Source organism: Botrytis cinerea, chromosome 16 (assembly GCF_000143535.2).
Source record: "Botrytis cinerea B05.10 chromosome 16, complete sequence".
Lineage (NCBI taxonomy): Eukaryota > Fungi > Ascomycota > Leotiomycetes > Helotiales > Sclerotiniaceae > Botrytis > Botrytis cinerea.
Window position 1 is genome coordinate 1448807 of NC_037325.1, and position 20950 is coordinate 1469756.

Below are 20950 nucleotides of genomic sequence, written 5' to 3' on the forward strand. Positions count from 1 at the left end.
TTCTGAGATGATATATCCGTACTGAGAAAGAGTCAAATGTGATGGAATACTGTTATAGCCGTTACTCATTAACCCCCTTACAAGTGACCCATGGATTACGAACAAATATTTCGCTCATAGCAAAAGGAAACAATCAATGAAAGATTAAAATACAGGTTGTACCTTGAATTACTGTCATTATCGATAGCCAAACGCTATTAATCGGTAGCAATCAAGCTTTCTATCATGGAGATTTGCCATTCTATCAATGCTAGTAAGAACTCAAATCCCCTTATTGATTATTAACCCCAAAACATTCCTGTATTGACCAAACAACCCTTGACCATCCCGCATCTATTTGGTTTTCCATAAATTTGAATTCTAAGAAACACAGACTCATTGAACTTTAGATGAAATGTGCAAAAAAAAAAAAAAAAAACATTCTCTGGTATATGTTACAGACGAACGAAGGGAGAAAGTCAAGTCCGGTGATATTGCTTGGAGGAGACAAATTGGGTGGCCAACGCAGGAATCAGGTTGAGAATTCTCTTGAATCATTTTTGTTTCGCGCGACAGCCAATGGTATAACAATTTGTTTTCTTATCAACATATTATCATAAGAACGCTCTTTAGTAGTCGAAGTTTCATTCATGGCAGCTATAGTAAAGCAAGGTCTTTGTAGTCACCCATCAACGGCCTAAGCGAGTATCCCTTTTAGTCATATGAACTGTTCTATAATTTTTGGAGTCAATGTAGCAAATTTTAAAACGATGTATTCAATTACACTATAGTCGTGAATCTATTGAGAGTTTAAGAATTTATCTGCAAGACTAATTAATGGACTGTATCAACAGATAAGTATTTTTCCTCATAGCTTTATCGTTTTAGTGAAGTGCCCACTCGAATCTGCTGGGGGAATCCGTCTTGCCCTACTGAAGAGCAAAATACTGAATCATCGTCAGCCAACTAATATCATCATCTATAGACGTTCAAAGACGCCATGCGAAAGAGTCTCCGAGCCTCCCTCTCCAAAGTGAACTCAACACTATTGCTCATAGCCAAACGCAACTGGTGCATAGCAGACTCTATTATGTCAGGTACCTCTGGCGTTAAGTCCACATTTTCAACCCAGCGTCTCGTTTCAATCCTAAAATTTTCACAAACACCCCTGATGGAAAGTCTTCTGAGTTGGGACCAAGTTCCTCCTAATAATGCTGGAAGTATAAACTCAGAAAAGTAATCATCCATTGGCCTTCTCGATTGCGTCAATATGGACGTATACGGCTCCATTTGCCACCCTTCAATGGATTCAAGTGCAGCCCCTTGTTCAAAATCAAAAGTAATCAGTGTGGGTGCTACCGATTTGATGAACTTTGCTATTTCGGAATATCTTTTCTTTTCTCTTGTCTCTGACCATCTAACATCTCGACAGAACTCGTGGCCCACTGTGGAAATTTTAAGATGTTTCAATTGCACGAATTTTCCGCAAAGAGGTTGTAGATGCCCACTCATTGGGTCGCCGTGTCTCAATACAGGAGTTCCATTCTCATCATCATTCTCCTCGTATCTGGTATGGTCTCCACAGAAATCATCATCCATATTCCAAGGAAGCACAAGATGAACAAAAAGGTGACAGCCATCTCTTGGTTGTCGGAGACCTTGCAGATTTTCCATCTCCAAAGAAGCTATGATAGAAGGTGTCGAAACACAAGCGCGAAAATAGTTATAGGGCATAAGACCACCTATTCGAATGGAAGTAGCTTCGGGGAATACAGCTGGCGTTATGATTGCTGAAGGGATAGAAAGACATTGGTGGTCAATTGGTGCGGAAAAATAAACAAAGTCTCTCCAGTCACCAGCAAGCGAATGAAGGTCTAGTCTTCTAATTTTAATTAGCAACTTCCACGCCTCCCACATTCTTTTATGATCCACGAATTGATTTCTACGAGTGCCCTGCCTCGGATAGATGGTCCAAGTCAAACTCGAAACGAAGTCTCCTAGTGAGGGTAATCCGAGAATCGTCTCAATGAATGCATTCTGCCGCCTCACATTGTTTTCGTGTTGCGGCGATATAAACAAAAAGCCTCTGAAGTCGACCAAATCATCAGAAGTGGTCCGATGACAACTAATATCAACATGGCGGTACAGTATCGGCACAGTACATTCATACATTTGACGCGATGTTTGTGCTATTCATAATCAAGTCAGCCGTGAGTTTTACACAACTTTTAGAAGAATCGATACCTACATAATCTTGATATATCTCTTGGCTTGCAATAATTCAAGACTAGAGATTGAAGTTCATTGGAAAGGTGGTAGAATTTTGAGAAATTCAACATGATATTAGCACCATTTGAATGTGTTCAAAATGTGAGATAATAAACTACCGTGGTTTGAGGTAAATTTTGTTTACGACTTGAACAGGAATCAATGAGGTTTGTATGAAAGGAAGATTACTAACAACAATTTAATTGTGTGTATGAGATTATAAAGGATTGAGAAGTCATAGAAGCTACGGATGTTGTGGTGTGTTGTGGCAAGTACGACCAACAGTGTACGCATAGCCACAATCTTTTATATACAAGAAAGAATCACCCTTTTCGTCTTACCAGCCCGAGTACTTATATAATGATCTAATTCTTTAAAGTTTCTTGGAAAAACTGCTGGTTTTTCAAATCACAGTATAAAGCTCGCCGATTCCGAATTCAAAATTGAATCGGAACATCGTCCCCCATCGTCTTTCAAACTGTCAGTAAACACCTCTTATCAAGAATAAGAGATAGTTTCATCGAACTTTTAACAAGAAATACGTACCTCCTCTCTCTACTCTCTGTATTCATAGATGAATATTCACATTCCCTACCAGAGTCTTTGCAAGTTCTTGGTTATTTTGATCTCGGAGTTTTTCATCTCTCAGTAGCATTATAGTTAAGCTGCTAATTGATAGCCACATCGATTAGCAGAATCGAATTCTAAAACTTAGAAATCTTCGGTATAGCAATAACATCCAAAAGCCTTTTTTTCTCTCCTTAAGTTATAGTATCTGAAGTTTCTCTGAGATAACATAGCCCCCGAATTTCAACCCTTTCGTCCGATAGTATCCAGATTCCGCTCTATATTCGAATCATCTCGGACCCCTTGCTGGATGCGGGATTTCTGTGGTTATATGTACAACACTCTCAAGAACTGGTGAGTTGTGAGACTGGCAGTAGAGACGTAGATGTATATTCATTTTTAGTAAAGTTTAGAAATATATCATATATCCTCCAAGAATAGAACAATAGAATACCATGTAAGATGGAAATAGATCAACAATGTAAGCTTGCATAGCTAGATAGCTTTACTAGAGATGCTTGGGATTGTTAATTTGATCTTCATTCACATTGTATTGTCATTTGATGTCTATCATCTTAACTTTTGAATGTTGATATTCCAACTCAGTATCCTTTGAATTAACATTTGTAATCTTTGAATAGTATTCACTAAAATTTGATTCCGCAAGCCCCTATAATCCGGTGAGCTGATGGGTCTAATGTGTAAATGCCACCCCAATAACTGCAATTTCAAAGAAGGCAATGGCGCTCTTGAAAATATTTATCAGCCCATCATGACCCCCCCCCCCCCCCCCCCCCCCAAAATCGGTAGTCAACAATTACCCAAGATCTGTCAAATGGAAGAACTTCTGCAGAATTTAATACCAATTCGATTGGTTTTAGTATTTAGACAAACCCCTTTTTCGATCATTTTAGCATCACCCACCCCCTCCATACCACACTCCCGGCGCGATTTCACTATCTGGATTCATAATTGGCCCCGGAAACGAGTAGTTCGGGTTCCATAAATCCTCCTCCATACTTACGCCAATGTCAAAGTCAATCATCTGAGTCATCTCCTCCCAAAACGACGTATTCATTTCAAAATTGCTAAAGCCCGCAATGGGGTCAGCAGAAGAGTCGTTTGGAACCAGTGGTTGTAGTTGAGGAAGTTCAAGACCATTTGTATCCTGTGGTGGGACCCTAACTTCCTGAATAGCCGCAGTGTCCCTCCCCTCGGCATCATTTCCACTTCCCTCTTCCTGGACCGATAACTGTGAATTGTTGGCTATCCCATCGAGGTTCTTATTACGGTCCAAGATCCTCTCGTAGCAAATGGTGAGAATTTGTAGACCTGATTTTGCGATGGGGCTTCTGTCCTCCATTAATTTCAACCTTCCTATCGATTTCTCGATTGCATCCTTTATTCTTTCCTCTAAACCACCCTCCAAATTTGGTGACTCTAATACTATCCCAGACAAAAAAATTCCACAGTCAATGGTATTAAATGAGAGGGAATAAAACCGATATTGATGTGGTTTCACTGCATTGAAAAATTGATCCTGAGTATCAAGACAACATAATGCAGCTTTTATGGATGCAGTTCGACTTGTAGGATGGATTGGTGCATGAGGTCTATGAAGTGCCATAATAAATGAATGCGCGGCAGTTGCTATCGATAATCTTTGGCGAGGAAGTCTTGGTTCTACTATGTCCCATGATCTATCGGGATTTTCTGTTCGCAAGGTAGGCGGTAGAGCGTCAATCATGGAAAAGACCTTGTTATGAAGGTTTGTGATGATTGAGTAGTCTTTAATATGAGGTCTATGAGCACCAGCTGCTAACATTTCATGAATTCTTTGAGCTAAAGAATATTGAAACAGTTGAGGCGAGCAAGTGGATGGTGGGGAGTGGGGATGCTGTAAATTTACTGAGGTAGGTATAGTTGTTGACGGATCAACAGGGAATGAACAATCAGTTGGTGTTTTGACTGTACAATCACTTGCATTGATTGAGCGAGGTCTTCCAAGCATTGCTGACATATGGCTGATAACAATTAGTAACGCGTCAAGTACGGATGGAAACTGCTAACCTGTCCCAAGTGAAGAGCGTTACCCAAAGCCTTCTTTTGTATTCGTCATACCAAAGTTTCTCTAGCCTGGTCCCAACATCCTCTCCCGCAACTTTTGGAATTGAAGCTTGTAAGTGTAGTCCTAAATCTTGACCCTGTCTGAGATTTGGTAAGCATGATGGATAAATGAGACAGAAAGACCACAAACCTAATTGCACTACCCAATAAGTGCCACGCTTCTGTGCCTCGACTATAATTCTTCAACCAACCAGATTTTAACAGATCATGTTCGACGCCTGTTATAGTGGAAGAATGTCTTCCTAAAAGAGACATTATCTCCATACCAATCTTACTATACTCATGAGAAAGTCTATCGCAATCTAATAATGTTTTTAAATGAAGTATTTTTGATGCTTCTGTGTCTGGAGGTAAGAACTGTAAGGAAACGGCAAGAGTTTGGAATAATAATGCAGGAAAATATAGAAGATCTCTAGAGATACTTCCAAGATCCGATTGCCCACTTAAAGTACTACGAACATCTTGCCATGATTTGAGAAGATTCCGAAAATAATGCTCTTCTAGTATTTTGAGATAGAAATGTATTTCTGAGAAGAATATGTCGACAAGCTCGGAGATAATAGACTGAGATGGCAGTTGTATGACTAAACTCAAAAACTTATGTCGTAAACCAGGATGGGATAATGAAGTTGATGCAGATGCTCCCATGAATGTGGAAAGGTCATCACTGATGTGAAATGACTGCTTCTATCAGATTGAACTGTAGAGGGGGGAGAGAAAGCAATACCTTTTGTAGCCCGATAAACGAGGTATTATGGGAAGCATATCCTACTTGATCAAAAAGATGGGATGGTGTTGAGCCTGACTTCAATATGATTTCCTCGTCTCTTGTACGTTTGCTTGATTGTGCTCCATTCTTTGAGACATCCTTCGAATCATCGAGTCTATCCTTTTCGTAAGAACGTCTTCCAGTCACAATTTCTGATATGTAACATACGATGATTGATTAGAATAGGAGCACTTTTCAGGAACATTTCGAGAAATGCAAACATCACATGGCTGTCCACGATTACACTATTTGACCTGTTAAAGGGAATTCTTATCGATAACATATAATCTCATACCTTTTGCTTTCTTCTATAGCATTCCCAACATGTCTTGACTATACGTCTTCGTTTCTGCGGCTTCGTTTCCATGATCGAGTGTTCAGTGTAGCGGTATATATGTGGATTGATGAAGGGGCGGATGAAAATGGCCAACGATGTGATTGATTTTAGTCACGTGAAACTGGGCTATGAAGCGGAGTTAACGTTAAGACCACGGAGCTTTCCATATTTTAGCTCGTATCTTCGTATGTTCGTATCTTCTCATTGCCAAGCCTCGAACGTTCTTTCAAACGTCGGAGGATGTTGAACTGAACTACTTCCAAAATCTCTCCTTAAAACACATACTCGGACTCGCACACTCGAAGGATCTCACCGGTGACAATTCGACATTCGAATGACAAAATGTGAACGGTGCGATACCCGCCGCCATTGGTTTACCTTCCACAACGCCATTCGAACGAGGAAAAGCCCTCCATATTGATGCACATCTTCTTTCCATCTGCAATCGTATAACCACACTTGCTAGCTACCTGCTACATTTTCCCGCCGTCTCTGGAGTCTGGGGGTGCCATGTTGTCTCGATGCTCTCTGACTACGTCGTAGGATGGCGGGGCTCAAATTATCCTCAATCATGCGACTTCAAAGACAAATGTACAAACTCTTAATCGAATAGAAGTATCTCTCTGGAGTTTCCGTTGGATCTGGTGGCCATCGGATCTCCTTGCAGGTTATACAAGTGCTATATGGATGGGACTATGCCCGCTAGAAAGATATGCAGAGAAAGAACATGCCTTTACTTTCTGGCCAACCTTCAGTGGGAAGAATCATGTTCTTTTCTGGATCGCTTTGAATATCGGGTTCATATACCAGTCTTGATGGCTATGTACGGGGCACATCGTAATAATTTAGAACAAGCAGACTCATACTGAGTTTAGATAAAGTGCTGGCAGTTACACAGCATCACACCAAATAGATAGACCTTAAACATACAATCGCCATACTACATATTGTATGATTCAATCTACCTTTTTGCTTCTCTGCATTGAATTCCCCTCTGACTTCTTCATACGCTCCCGGAGAGTAAATATCGATATGCAAGAAACTTCATCCTGCGAGGGAGTACACGTATTTGCCAAAACTGTGTCAAGTGTCACCGATCTTAACACGGCATACTGATTAATCCTTGATGTTGATCATCTCGCTCACAATTTATCCGACCCCCATGTCCGACCTTCCCCGCAATCTTACCGGATGTACCGATTTGTATCCCAAATTCGGTTGGATGAACACCTGCACACGATTTCATCATCGTCACCCGTTACTCTCGCACAACTTGCGGTGTATCTGGAAAACTCTATCGCCCTCAAGTTACCTCGGACGTATAGCTCAAGTGAGTTCAATGTCCTATCCTTGACTGACAACTCAAAATAATGGATTCCTGCAAGTGACTACCCCGCATGTAAAATGAGGGGAAATTCCCACGTTACATATATCTTAAAAAGAACTGCTGTTTTTGAGTAGAATATGGTTTAGAACTCTTTCTTGTCAGATGTAATCATGAAGCTCTTGTTATGGTCATTGTCTTTTGGAACTGTGTTTTCTACTTCCACAGCTGCCACTCCTACGACGACAGCTGAAAGTGCAGACGCCTTTACTACGAATATCAATATAAATGTTCAACGTGAGTGTGTTGGCGTTTTTCAGCGCATCGAGAATTGTTTATGCAACATGTCTCAGTGCTCTTCACCACTCTTTTCGTTTTTTGACGAGTCAATCCATCACGCAACTAACTCACATCTACTCCAGAACTATGGGATTTATTCGTCGGTCCGGTAGAAACCGCAACGATCAATACAACCGTCTCTGCGACTCCAGTTCCAACATCTGAACTCATTCCTCCACCACCTCTTCACTATTCCTCTTTCCCAAGCGGTGCCCAGGTACCTTTAGCTCAAAAGAATGAATCCTGGAAATTTCCTTCTGGTTTTTGGTGGGGTGTAGCATCTGCAGCCTACCAGATCGAGGGAGCAGCTGCGGATGAAGGTAGAGGTCCTAGCATTTGGGATGTGTTTACGCATAATGCTGCTGCGAAGGCGACCTTATTTAATGATACAGGTGATGTTGGTGATAATCAGTATTATTTGTACAAACAAGGTTTGTGCACTATTTTCTACACTGAGCATAGGATGATAGGGAGACTGACAGCAATAGACATCGCAAGAATTGCAGCACTCGGCGTTCCATATTATTCATTTTCCATCTCTTGGTCTAGAATTCTACCATTTGGAAAAGGACCAGTTAATGAACTTGCTCTGCAGCACTATGAAGATCTTATTGATACTTGTATCGAATATGGTGTTAAGCCTGTCGTGACACTATTCCATGTAAGCTTCATCCATATCTCATCCCATCTATGATTCTAACTGTTTCCTTTTAGTGGGATACCCCTCTCTTCCTCCAAAACACTTACGGCGGCTGGCTATCCCCCAACATCATCGAAGATTTCGTCGCCTACTCCAAGATAGTTTTTTCCCGCTACGGCGACAAAGTCCCCCACTGGTTCACCGTGAACGAACCCATCGTATTCTGCACTACCTATCCGCTCCCCTCCGGTTATTTCACCTCCACCACTATCCCTTCAAAACAGCAACCCTATTACTGCGGTCACCATGTTCTTCTCGCACATGCTGAATCCTATCACCTCTTCAAATCTCTCGGGTTGAATGGAACCCTAAGTTTCAAAAACAACGGTGGATACAAAATCCCCCTCACAAATTCCTCCGAAGATGCCGTTGCCACACAACGAGCTTGGGATTTCAACGAAGGCTGGTTTGCGAATCCTGTTTACATCAATGGAGACTATCCATCCTATTTGAAAACTTATCTAGATACCATTCCTCTCACATTCAATGAAAGTCAAAAGGCATTGATAAATGGTACTGCGGATCTGTTTGCTCATGATGCGTATACTTCTTCGTATTACATGGCTCCTGATACAGGAACTGACGCATGTACTTCTAATTCTTCGCATTCGTTATTCCCAGGCTGTTTTAACACTACGAATGTAAATACGGATGGGTGGTTAATTGGAGCGGCCGCAGATCCGTTGGCGGGCTGGTTGCACAATGCTGTGGATTGGGTACCGGCCTTTTTGAAATACATTCAGGATACTTGGCCTAGTAAGGGAGGGATTGCTGTTTCTGAGTTTGGGTCAGTTATCTCGTGTACCTCTTAATGACTCTTTGAGCTCCCCTCTTTACCTTTATCCCATTCATAGCCCTCTCCATGCTTACTTTAGTTTCTCTATCTCATTTCATCAGAACACACAACTAACCTCTCCTCTCCCAATAGATTCGCAGACCCCTTCGAATATGAAAAAACCCTACTCTCCGATATCCGAACCGACACAAGCAGAACCCTCTATTACAAACAATACATGGAAGCCATCTTACTATCCATTAGCGAGGGAGTCAACGTTGTTGGATGTTTAGCTTGGAGTATTATGGATAATTTAGAATGGGCTTCCGGTGAGATTTTCCCTCTTTTTCTCTGTTATACTTCGTCGAGGCGGGTTTTTTCTCTCCGCCATAGAGAAAACCATGCTATTTTAAATATGAGAGAGTTATCGCTAATGGAATTATAGGAAACCATGTAAAATTCGGAATGCAATATGTAAACCTTACGACTGGGGAGCGCTATTACAAAGCGAGTTTCTTTGAATATGTTAATGCGTTTAAATTGTATGCGGAGGATCCGGTGGTGCCAGTTTATGTTCAATAGTTTGAATTGAGATTGGGAGAATGAATGAGTGAGATAAATGAGCTGCATGGACGCGAGGAGGATCATTCAGCTGGTGGGTGGTCATAAAAAGTATATAGACGGGAGAGAAGAGAATCTAATACTGAAAATTATATACCTAGTTGGTGTATTACTCTAGACTTTGAAATATCCCAATCATCAAGTGGATTCTGCCCATTAAACCAATTTCATTTAAAGGAATACACGGGCAGCAGATATCAAATGATTTCCATTGAAGATAAAAGATCCGAGAATAGAAATCATAATCATACATTTTCATTGACATTCTTCCAAATGATCACATTGCATGTATCAAACGAGTCAGATTAACATCGAAGATTAACAAGCCTAATATCTCTCTAAGTAACCCAACAACAAAAATCAAAGTAATTAGAGAAGGGAAGAAGAGAGAAGAAAAGAAGAAAATTATAAGACCATATGAAAAATGAAAAGAAAAGATTCATCTTGTCCGACATTGAAGTCCTGCATTTTTCTACGATACCCAATCAATCAATTTTTCCCCCCGTGTTAAGAGACCAGTCCAAGCTCATCTCTACATTCATTTCTCCACCTCATTCTCATAACTCACGATTTGATCCTCGAGTTATGTTATTTATCAACTTCTTCTCTCATTCTCACATCTTCCCTTTCCTCCATCTCCCTATCATACTTCACGCCCACCACAACCCATCTCACCCCCTCTACGAAATGGCCAACACCAAAGGTCCCGCCACTGTAATATCATCCGTCAACGCCCCAGTCGCCGGCATCTGACTCGCCAAGTTCAAATACGCATCACCCGCCAATCCCTGAGGAACCGTACACGCACCATTCGCAAACGGAGTAAAAGCAGTCCCGCCCGTCTGTCCTCCATTCGTAAACGCACAAGCGGTAGCTCCCTGCGCCGTCGTCGTCAACTGCAACGTCGAGCCCGGCGTAACCGCCTCATTAGCCGTCGTCAGCGTCACAGCCGGGAATGGCGTAACTGCCAAGTTGGATCCTTGTGGACAGGAAGAGATGAATGGGGCAGCGAGGGAAAATACATTGCGGATTCCGAGGGGAGTATCGAAGGCGGAGGGGACGGCAGACACTTTCGACGCGGTGCGGATGAATGTTTGATGGCGGGATTCGACGGTTACGATTTCTGCCGCGACAGTGAGAACCGCTTTACTGCTGATTAAGGGCGCGGCGCCGAGATAGGCGCTCACGCCGATGTTTTCGAGCACGTTGGCTGTGGCGATCATGGCTTGGGCGGTGGTGAAACCAAAGTTGTAGGTACAAGGCGCGACGGGTTGAGTGCCAGCAGCTGAGATAGCTGTCATGAGGGTAGTGACATGAGTAGCTTCTGTCATGGCAACCATTTTCAAATTGGTGATATCTTGGGTTGTGAGGCCCAGAGCTGTGAAGTCGGAGTCGGGGAACTTGGCGAATCCTTGCTGGTAGAAGGCAGTTTCGAGATTCTCGAGAGTGAGTGCGCTGGATAGGGGTGTTAGTTATGTTTTGGCTTGGGGGAATGAAGAGGGGGAGCAGTGACGCTCCGCTGGGCCACTGCGTGGAGGCTTTTTCGCTTCGCTCCATGAAAGAAGAAAAAAGAAATAGGAGAGAGAAAATAACATACAATTGCAGAATATCCACATCCGTCAAATTAGCCGGCAAGCCCGTCTCGGTAACCTGTCTCTTCCACTCGTACATCTTCAGCGCTCTCTCATTGAGCCTAGGTAGCGCTGGAAGAGCCGATGCCACTGCTGCCAATCCAACCACCGCTCCAATGAGATTTCTTAATCCAGGCATTTTGATTTGACTGATTGATTAATCGACTTGTTTTGAAAGGAATTGATATATATATGTGTATAAATAATAATAATAAGATGTATGCAAGACCAGCCTGAGCTACTACAACTATAAAATTAACTAGAAAAAACAAATTATGCCTCTACAACAAGATTAAGAGAATATAAAAAAATGAATGAATGAATTCAAACAAAAAAGCAGTCCAGTGCTTGAGAAATTAAGTATAAAAAAGAAGAAGGCTTCGTTCGTAATGAAAGTAATGAGATATCAAACCCACGAAAATCCAAAAACCCGACCTCCCATCATCTATATGTACGATCCCCCAACGCAATCCACACCCCCATTACAAACCCCCAAGCAATACCAAGACAACAGGAAGCCACTCACCCGTTCACATGTAGCAACATGCAACGGCAACCCCCAAGCGCAATCTTGGCACTCGCAGCATCCCAATGCTTAAATGGTTCGCTGGGTCTGGATAAGCACCTCCTTCGTCCGTTCCCTTGCATAACTTTCTCGTCCGCCAATCGCGCGCCGCCATTATCGCCCAATGCAGGATTCGAAATAAGCTTATTTCACATGCCGTGCTGCTTAACAGACATGGGAAAATGGAACATCTTCTATCCGCGCCGTGGTGAAGGGGTGCTAGGATTGAACGTGTGGGATTTGTTTCGAGTGTTTAGGCATTGGGAGCTAATTAGCCTTAAGGTTATATCATCTGAAAACCGTTTTTTTTCTCTCCCTGTTTTTCGGTGATAATCAAAGGAAATACTCCGTTCCGCATCTCATCTATAGAACTCACAATTAAGAAAGGACAGATTCACATAATCCTCCCTCTCTCTCACACACAAACTTGTACTCCCACCCATCCCGACAAACGTCACGAATTCGAATCCAAGTACCGAGCGGAAATTACATAATCACGCTAAGAAAAAGGAGATGGTTATTGACATCTCCCCATCTTCAACCACTAACAAATTGATAAATACGATCACACATATCTCCAACTGCATCCTCCCCAAATCACACACCTATCTGTCTATCTATCAATCTATCCAAACCTCCCATTCCCATAAATTCTCATACTTCACCTCCCTTTCTCACCTACCCCCACCCACCCATCCATCCATCCATCCATCCATCCCTAAGCTAGCTGTATCATCTCCGTTTCGCATCCGTCAAGCATCCGAATCCCTGCATATATTATACTCCGTGAGCAAGTAATTACTGTAAGTAAGCATGCTCAAAAAAATAGCCTCTAGGTTACATCCGAGCCCGATTTTCCCATCATCATCATTATCATGGAAAATTATTCCTATATCCACATCCACAAACATCCACATTCGTACTCGTATCCGCAACCGCATAAACCCCGAAAAATCAAAATAGATGCGATTTTGTATTTTATAATACTACACGATGCGTGACGCGTATTAAAATACAAACTAAGTAGTCACTCAATCAGTCTGTTGAATAATTAGCATCCCTCACATATAGCCAAGCACACACACATCTTACATCTTACTTACCATCCATCCATCCACACCATCCATCCATCATGCATGCAAACCCAGCACCAGCCATATATATCAATTCCCAGCACGAACGACAGCATTACGAACAAAGTGATAAATCTGCATTTTCCCTATCTCCTCATCGCAGAAATTCAAATCAAATCAAATCAAATCAAATCAAATCACCTCACCTCACCTCACCTCACCTCACCATCTAAGCTCAAACTCCGCGAAATAAATACATTTCTTCAACCCAACCCAACCCAATCTATCACAACATAACATAACACAACACACACAGTCCAACCGAATACAAACCAAGCTCAACCCCCCAGCCCATGATCCCATCTCCCATCCTCATCCGGTCGTTTCCCCAGTCAACTCTTCTCAAACCCCCCCCTCTATTCTTCCTCTCTTCCTTTCCTCCCCTTTCCTCCCCTTCCCTCCCCTAACTTTCCCCCCTCCCCCCTCTCACACAGTCCACATCCACAATCTACAATACCACACAACACCACAGCACCCCACCACCATAAAAGCTAAAAGCCACCACCCACCCACCAAAGATCAGAAACCGCTTCATCAACCAAAATTATAAATCAGCCAAGCAAAGCAATACACTTTCGTTGTCATGCAACATTCAGTTTTGCTCCCCCTTCAATCCTACGTCCTTCCTCCCGTCAAGTGGAGATATCGTAATCGGATTGAGAATTGCCGAAATCAAGGATCCATGTTGAATGTAGATCAAGGGGGAGTTATAGCACAGTGTGGAACTCACAATGCTTGATACATGTCATCATCTCGGTACATAGTTCTACAATTCTTGGGGGAATTTATATACTATATACAAGTAGCCCCTTCAAAGACAAGATATTTGTAATTTAAATTCATTTCCTTTCGCTAAATTATAAATGCATCTGATACAGAAACGCTAAAAAGCAAAGGAAATATATTCGAGCCTTGATCCCACTCTCATTCGATATGATCCGAATAAAAAAGGCATACACTTTCTTCGTACTATTTCCTTTTCCTGACTCGTTTTGTGACCATTCACTTTTCACTGCATTCAAGTAAATCTGGCACCCATTTGATCCTCCTCAATAATTAGTCCTTCCTTCGTTCATCCATCTTTCATCCCCAGTTTCATTCTGATTCATCAATCTGACAATCAAAAAAAAGACCTAAAAACAACCATAGGTCGGTGTCATTGGTGAGAGTAACACAAATCAACGTGTTACGTCGGCGATGCTTCCTAGCCTACAAAATGTATTCATTTTGTTAGTCAGATAATTCGACATTATATCAAAACGTTCAAATCCTCAAGTAAGATGGTTGGTTGAATTCAATTTAGAGTGCGTAAGGGTTGAGCGATCTAATTGTGAGACATCTATAATCATGTTAGTTGATGTTGAAAAGAAGCGAGGCGAGATTTAAACATACGGTGGACTCTTTGTAAGATCAGTCTTCAAAATAACAGGAACTCTTGTCATTTCCTTGACATCTTGGATGTATTCGCCATCCTCTTCACGAAGGGTGAAATACTTCAAGTACTTTTCCTTAGCACTAAGCTTGGCTTCGACAGGTTCACCAGTTGGTACCTTTGAGTCGGAACGAGTTCTGTGGAGGCTAGTTGCAGCTGAAATTGAGTTCTTGGTTGGTGATGGTGGAACGCTTTGAGTTGGGCGTTCAGCAAGGGAAACACCAGCAACACTGCCAGCAATGTCGGAAGCATCATCGTCATCATCGAATAGAGCATCAACGTCATCAGTCGAGATGGTACCAGTCTCGGTTGTCTTTCGTTGAGCTTCTTCATGCTCCTTCTTGGCTCTCTCGGCAACAGCAGCTTGCTTGGCAGCGGCAGCAGCGTTGGTAGTTCTTTGAGATGCACCAGCCTTTGGACGCTCATCTTCTGGTACATATGCAGATGATGGTACACCCTTCTCCCAATACAACTCAAGTACTCTCTCATTCTTTCTGAATTCGGCCTTCTTAAGAGGAAGTTGGTCGCAATGAACTCTCTTTTCAAAGCCAAACTCAGGAATCAAAACGTCGAAAGCAGATTCGTAAACACAGACAACGATACCCTCACTGATAAGTTCACCACCAGCTTCTTCACGCTTTCTATCCATAATCCTACATGACTCGATATGAACACTCTGCTCTTGAGCATTTTGAGATGAATCCTTCTTCCCGTTGCAAGACTCGGTTGTCTTGACGAGAGTCTCCATGTCCTCATTATATTCAATCTTGCCTTCAGAAAGAACAGCTTCAAGTTGACGATGAACCACCAAGTCCGCATAACGACGCGATGGATTAGTAAAATGAGTGTATAATGGTAAGTTGAGGGCATAATGAGGGTAAAGATGTGGTTGAGTCTTTCCAGCAATGAAATATTTGGCGCGGTGCATGGACTTGACCAAAAGAGTTTCCATTCCCTTGCGAATGTCGGTATCATCAACTTTGAAAAGACTGTTTTGAAGACGTCCACTGCTAGAAGTATCAATTTCATATCCAATCTTGTTCATGCGATCAGCAAATGTTTGAAGACGTCTTGGATTTGGTGGACCTTGTCGACGAAGGAGTGCCTTTTCAGGAAGGCCTTGGTAGATCTTTTGTGCCACATAAGAGTTGACCTTGTTCATCAATTCTTCAATCAATTCATGAGATGGGGTAGAATCAAAGATATTTTGTTCCACTGGAACATTCTCATCATCTAACTGATAAACAAGTCTTAATGGTGCAATAGTCTCTCCATCAGAGCCAAGACGAGATTCACGGAATTTTTGAGCAACAGCCTAGATACGTTAGTCTTTTAGGGAAAATTTGGTTTGTGCATTGAAAACTTACGTTGAGGATTTGGATATCCTTTACTTCAGCACCCTCGAGTTTTACATCGGTTTGGCCGGAAAGGACAGCATCGACATCCTTGTATGTCAATTTTCCACCACTCTTAATGATACTCTTTCCAATCCAAGTCTCATCCTCGAAAACAGCACCGGTTTGGGCGTTAACTTTGAATACAACCGAGACGGTAAGACGATCTTGACCTGGTGTCAAAGAGCAAATGTCCGAGGCAATCTTTGGAGGTAACATAGCACAAGATCTGTTCATCAAATAAACAGCAGTTCCACGTTTGCGTGCCTCTCTATCTACAAGAGAGTTTGCCTTGATAAAATGAGCAACATCAGCAATGTGGATACCAATTTCGATCTTTCCATCTGCTTCAGTCTTCACGTGAATAGCATCGTCAAGTTCATTGGCACCATTTGGGTCAATGGTAAAGGTCTTTTCGTTTCGGAAATCACGTCTTGTAGAGATGGAAGTTTCATCTTCCTTCTCCAAAGACCAATCATCAAGACCAACGCTACGTGTAACAGCATCTGAAAACTCATCAGAAGCAAAGTTGTTGTCACGAAGAAGAGCATCAGTCTCAACCTTTAATTCACCCATCTTACCAAGTTGTTCAACGAGGGTACCGAATGGATGAAGAGAGGTGATTGGCCATCTCTTGATGCAAGCAACAAAAATGCGATCAGCATAATCTTGATGCTTCTCAACGAAATCGCGTGGTGCTTGTTCAGTAGGGATGGCGATCAATGGAACACGCTTATCGGTAGGTTTAAACCAAACAATCTTTGGCTTGTCTTGTTGACGTTGCTCTTGATGACGACCCGAGTTTCCATCACGAGCTTGACGTTCGGCTTCTTGCTTTTCCTTGGTAGCTTGACTGGATGGTCGAAGAAGACCCAGGGTACCGGAAAACATTTGTCCGGCAACACGTTCAATGACTGCAACAATGTGACCAGCGTAAAGTGGCTTTTGTTCATCAGTGACCTCTTCTTCTTCGACAAGTAAAAGACTCTGTCCCTCAACTTCAACATCATCATTCTTCTTTTGAGTTGGTCGTTGTCTTAAACTTCCACGTCTTCTAAGTCCGCCCTCTTGGTTTTGATCATCGCCATTTGTAGAATTATCGCGGTGATGATTGCGATCATTGTTTCCATTACCAGATCCACCAGTTCTGGTGTCAGTAATATCCTTGCGCTTCTTCTTTTCCTCCTTCTCGCGCTTTTGTCCCCAAACTTCGTCAACATCCAATAACTCAACTGCAACGAGATCTCCCTCTAGAGCACGGTTACGATCCTTGCTACCACAGATGAAGATGTCCGCGTCGAGCAATCCATCATGAGTAGTGACGTAGGCATCAGAACGATTCTTCTTGTTAACTCTTAAAATACCGGAAACGAGCTGACCGTCGCCAAGAAGGGCTGGAAGAGTAGCCTGGGGAAGATAAGGGGTGAACAAGGTCTTACGTTGCTGTTGCTGCTGTTGTGGTTGCTGGCCATTTTGCATGCCCATTTGTCCATTCATTTGCTGAGAAGCCTGTAATTGCTGCTGAAGCTGAGAAAGTTGTAAAGGATTCATTTGCTGAAACCCTAAGCCTTGAGGCATGATCATCTGTCCTTGGGCAAATTGTACCAATTGGGGTTGACCTTGGTATTGAAATCCACCTATGTTACTCATGGATTGATTGATCGATCCACGATTACGGTGACCTGGTTGGAAACCACCTTGGTTTTGTTGACCTTGGAAGTTACCCATTTGTGGTTGTGGATCTTGAGGAGCAGCATTTTGAGGTACTTGGTTTCTCCAGTTACCATCAAAGTTTCGAGAAGAGTTACGAGCATGCCCGGCTTGGGCACTGTTTCTTCTTCCAAAGTCATTGTTTTGACCTGCACCATTGTCTGTAGATCCTTGTGTTGGTGGGAATTGAAATGAGCCACCACCTCGTTGAGATGATCCACCTCGACCATTTTGGCCACCTCCAACAGCCATACTTTGACTTCTACCATGAGCACCACGACCACCACGCATAGCAGAGCTTGGGGTCAAATGATTGCCGGTACTTTGTGTAGGTTTGTCATCGCCTGGGCTTGCATTTTCAGAATTATCACCCCCAGTCGACGTAGCTCCAGCTGCACCAGGAATAGGGAACTGAAATCCCGAAGTAGTTCTCTTCTGTTGTGCGATTTCAGCCGCCTTCTTGGCTTCAGGCAAGGCAAGAGAATGACGTCTTTGGTGACCACCACCTGGAGGTCCTCCACCACGGCCACCTCTTGTAGATTGGTTCTCACCACGGCTGTTGCTTCCACCAAAGTCTTGAGTAAAGCCTTGGCCAGCTGCACCTGAAGATGGAGCAGGTGGTGGACCTGCCATAGCCATACCCATATTTGGAAGTGCCGATTGATTACGACGATGTGAGAGGGGCTGTGTGGGAGGGGCTCCCATTGGTACATTCATCTGTTGTGGTTGGAGCTGATTAGAGAATTGAAATGCATTTTGGTTTTGCATTTGTTGTTGCTGTAAAGGATTGAAACCTTGGCCAGGAGCAGCAAGATGTTGGTTGGGAATCATTCCCATGTTGACATATTGTTGATGTGTAGCTTGAATCTGCTGTTGTTGTGCTTGTAGAAGCTCGATTTGTTGCTGAATAGCCAGTTGTTCCACTGTGAAGAGAAGAAAGAATTAGCATATTATATTAGATTGTGTGTGAGAGAATGGGGGGGGGTAATGATGCAGGAATTGAGTATGTCAAGGAACCCTTTGCAAAACTGATTAGTTCATTGATTCATTGCCATTGGTTGTAGAATTTGGTCCCCGGCATCATAGATGAAAGATAAATGAATGCACATCACCGAGAACCGGGAGGGATGGGAAGAATAGAAAAAGTGTAGATAACGTACTACTATTAGGGTTGGAGAACATGCTCATTAATGGAGTAAGTTCTGACGGACTTCTTCGATGCGCAATATGTAATCTTCGTCCAGTTGGACCGGGTACACCACCTTGAGGTGCTTGACCTTGCGGCTGCTGTTGTTGCTCCATGATGGAGAGACTTGGTTACACTTCGAGTGTGCGATGACGATCCGAAAAGAGAGAGGTATGCGATATCTGCGTACGGTATGATATCTAGATATATGGATTGATTTTACAAATCAAATCCCAAGAAATGATTGTATTATCAATACTAAATTGATTGTAAGCAGATGAAGAGAATGGAGGGATTCTCTTTGTGAATATGTGTTGTGTGTGTGTGTGTATGTGGGTGTAGGTGAGTGAGTGAGTGAGGGTGGTGGTGGTAGAGTTGGCTTGATAGTGCGGAGACGTCTTTGCTTTGGCAACTAACAACCAACTAGCTTGGGAGGCGATTTAAAGTTGCGTACTTACGCTCTGTAGATTGGGTAGGTGTATTGTGCGGTTTCCCACGTAGCTGAAGCGCTAATAGGACGGTGATGTTGAAAGAATGGTTCTCGGAGTATTCTTTTCGAGTATGCCAGATATATCAATTTCTTGATATGGCTATCTGGTACACGTTGAGCTTTGTGATATGTTTGCTGTAGTAGCAGCAGGTAGCTATGGTCTTTGTTGACGAGTATTGCTGGCGGGACCAGATAGATCTTTTTAAATGCTGTAATAAGGAAGGGAGAGAAAATGGTGTAATGTAGTGAGAGAAACGTCTGAGAGTGAAGGTCGTTAAGAAAGAGAATGAATTGTTGTTGAATTCAGATTGGAGGAAGAGAGAGAGATGTAGAGGTAATGTGTGAGTAGGTGGAGGCGGGAAAGGAAGGGAAATGTATCAAAGTTGGAAATCGGTTAAAATACCAGGTGCTAGGCTAGGTAGATAACAGTATAATTAGAAATCGTATAAATAGAATAGATAGCATAAAGGGTATAAATGGAGCAGATAGAGTAAATAAACCATAAATCCACCATAAATACTATAAATGCCCCGTATGTGCCCAGCGAGATACGGTTCGTGCGTTTCTCTCTTTTTCGACGGATGGCTTGGATGGAACAGGAAACTTTGGCCGCATGTAAGGTTTTCCGACGCTGTATGGGAGGGACGCTTTGGTGAATCTCCCTTGGGCATGTAAGAGGTATTGGAGAGAGATGTTCCGAATATCATCCAAAGAGTACGCGCGAGGTTACATTGTGAGCAAATTGGATTTCTGATACCGAGGTGGATGAGTAGATAGGTGGTTGATAGCGAGTAGACAGATTCGAAGTAGATACTCGTACCTAGGTAGATAGGGAAGTATATTCAGTCATACGCCTCTGGTGAATGAGCTGATCCTTTGAATGAGTGGAGATCTGGATTTAGATACTAGATGCTCGATACTCGATATCAGATACTTGTTATTAGATGCTAGATATTAGATATTAGTCACTAGATACTAGATACAGATGAATCTATATCATAAACTATTATAGGAGTTCATCATGCCATCTCGATTCTGCATGCACCATGCTCTATGCTCTTCATTCATTCACCCATTCGCCCATTCGTTCGTTCGCATTTAGAACTACTCGGCATTCACCACAATGAAAGAAACTTCCTCGCTCCTCCCCATACAAGTAAGATCGCACCAAGGGGGTGAAAGGAAAGCCAACGGCATCAACCTTTCACACCCATAATTGATTCGGAATTGTCCATTTTAGACTGCAAGTCACATATCCTGCACCTCATGCATAACCACGATAGATACAAAGGGAATGGATCAACCAAACTACAAAATATACTTTTGCTTATCGCCAATACTTGATCAATTCTCTAGGGAATGGCCACATAAGGTATATGTACCTCTGCTTCGTACTACTCCTTACCGACCCCCAAGTCACATACCGGGCATCATTCCTATTTGGTCGTGACGATGATGATGGTGGTGATGAAGTCAGAGTTTATATTTAATTGCACTCGTTCCTTGCACTCGTTCCTTGGAAAAAGGTGCTCCGGCGATATATAAACATCACATCATTCGACTGGGTATCGGACGCGTAGGTACCTAGCATCAACACCACTTG

The 20950-nt window shown here is 42.7% G+C and overlaps 5 protein-coding genes across 8 annotated transcripts; 1 reads left to right on the forward strand and 4 right to left on the reverse strand.

Annotated features, from left to right (window-relative positions):
* Positions 1-782: 782 nt before the first annotated feature.
* Positions 783-2408, reverse strand: BCIN_16g03960 (hypothetical protein). Its single transcript, XM_024698126.1, has 2 exons — positions 2228-2408; positions 783-2168 (listed from the first exon to the last, which is right to left on the reverse strand). Exons 1-2 carry the CDS (start codon positions 2316-2318, stop codon positions 955-957), a joined length of 1305 nt encoding a protein of 434 aa, XP_024553943.1. The 5' UTR covers positions 2319-2408; the 3' UTR covers positions 783-954.
* A 970-nt stretch (positions 2409-3378) lies between these two features.
* Positions 3379-6748, reverse strand: BCIN_16g03970 (hypothetical protein). The gene is made up of 6 exons (XM_024698127.1): positions 6006-6748; positions 5879-5955; positions 5669-5825; positions 5072-5622; positions 4885-5022; positions 3379-4838 (listed from the first exon to the last, which is right to left on the reverse strand). Exons 1-6 carry the CDS (start codon positions 6075-6077, stop codon positions 3731-3733), a joined length of 2103 nt encoding a protein of 700 aa, XP_024553944.1. The 5' UTR covers positions 6078-6748; the 3' UTR covers positions 3379-3730.
* A 614-nt stretch (positions 6749-7362) lies between these two features.
* Positions 7363-10006, forward strand: BCIN_16g03980 (hypothetical protein). Its single transcript, XM_024698128.1, has 6 exons — positions 7363-7668; positions 7794-8141; positions 8199-8371; positions 8425-9197; positions 9339-9514; positions 9631-10006. The coding sequence occupies exons 1-6, from the start codon at positions 7545-7547 to the stop codon at positions 9765-9767; spliced, it is 1731 nt and encodes a 576-aa protein (XP_024553945.1). The 5' UTR covers positions 7363-7544; the 3' UTR covers positions 9768-10006.
* An 87-nt stretch (positions 10007-10093) lies between these two features.
* On the reverse strand, positions 10094-11851 carry BCIN_16g03990 (hypothetical protein). Its single transcript, XM_001550653.2, has 2 exons — positions 11404-11851; positions 10094-11261 (listed from the first exon to the last, which is right to left on the reverse strand). Exons 1-2 carry the CDS (start codon positions 11574-11576, stop codon positions 10487-10489), a joined length of 948 nt encoding a protein of 315 aa, XP_001550703.1. The 5' UTR covers positions 11577-11851; the 3' UTR covers positions 10094-10486.
* Positions 11852-13878: 2027 nt separating this feature from the next.
* Positions 13879-19790, reverse strand: Bcssd1. 4 transcript variants are annotated; one of them, XM_024698130.1, is made up of 5 exons: positions 19316-19790; positions 18835-19115; positions 15935-18594; positions 14528-15882; positions 13879-14474 (listed from the first exon to the last, which is right to left on the reverse strand). In XM_024698130.1, the coding sequence occupies exons 2-5, from the start codon at positions 18971-18973 to the stop codon at positions 14435-14437; spliced, it is 4194 nt and encodes a 1397-aa protein (XP_024553948.1). In that variant the 5' UTR covers positions 18974-19115; positions 19316-19790; the 3' UTR covers positions 13879-14434. The 4 variants fall into 4 exon arrangements, with proteins under 4 accessions (XP_024553948.1, XP_024553949.1, XP_024553947.1 ...); XM_024698131.1 differs by having other exon boundaries at positions 18832-19115; XM_024698129.1 differs by lacking the exon at positions 19316-19790 and having other exon boundaries at positions 18835-19278.
* Positions 19791-20950: the final 1160 nt, after the last annotated feature.

What these genes read in the sequence shown, in the direction of transcription:
- BCIN_16g03960 (XM_024698126.1), bottom strand. Translation starts at nt 2,318, where the DNA reads ATGTTGAATTTCTCAAAATTCTACCACCTTTCCAATGAACTTCAATCT. An exon ending in AAGAGATATATCAAGATTAT is followed by an intron (nt 2,169 to 2,227) that starts GTAGGTATCGAT and finishes GATTATGAATAG; the next exon opens with CACAAACATCGCGTCAAATG.
- BCIN_16g03970 (XM_024698127.1), bottom strand. Translation starts at nt 6,077, where the DNA reads ATGGAAACGAAGCCGCAGAAACGAAGACGTATAGTCAAGACATGTTGG. An exon ending in GCTATAGAAGAAAGCAAAAG is followed by an intron (nt 5,956 to 6,005) that starts GTATGAGATTAT and finishes CAGGTCAAATAG; the next exon opens with TGTAATCGTGGACAGCCATG. An exon ending in ACGCTCTTCACTTGGGACAG is followed by an intron (nt 4,839 to 4,884) that starts GTTAGCAGTTTC and finishes AATTGTTATCAG; the next exon opens with CCATATGTCAGCAATGCTTG.
- BCIN_16g03980 (XM_024698128.1), top strand. Translation starts at nt 7,545, where the DNA reads ATGAAGCTCTTGTTATGGTCATTGTCTTTTGGAACTGTGTTTTCTACT. An exon ending in TATCAATATAAATGTTCAAC is followed by an intron (nt 7,669 to 7,793) that starts GTGAGTGTGTTG and finishes CATCTACTCCAG; the next exon opens with AACTATGGGATTTATTCGTC. An exon ending in CTGTCGTGACACTATTCCAT is followed by an intron (nt 8,372 to 8,424) that starts GTAAGCTTCATC and finishes GTTTCCTTTTAG; the next exon opens with TGGGATACCCCTCTCTTCCT.
- BCIN_16g03990 (XM_001550653.2), bottom strand. Translation starts at nt 11,576, where the DNA reads ATGCCTGGATTAAGAAATCTCATTGGAGCGGTGGTTGGATTGGCAGCA. An exon ending in GATGTGGATATTCTGCAATT is followed by an intron (nt 11,262 to 11,403) that starts GTATGTTATTTT and finishes ACCCCTATCCAG; the next exon opens with CGCACTCACTCTCGAGAATC.
- Bcssd1 (XM_024698131.1), bottom strand. Translation starts at nt 18,973, where the DNA reads ATGGAGCAACAACAGCAGCCGCAAGGTCAAGCACCTCAAGGTGGTGTA. An exon ending in GTTCTCCAACCCTAATAGTA is followed by an intron (nt 18,595 to 18,831) that starts GTACGTTATCTA and finishes TTCTCTTCACAG; the next exon opens with TGGAACAACTGGCTATTCAG. An exon ending in GATCTTACAAAGAGTCCACC is followed by an intron (nt 14,475 to 14,527) that starts GTATGTTTAAAT and finishes ACATGATTATAG; the next exon opens with ATGTCTCACAATTAGATCGC.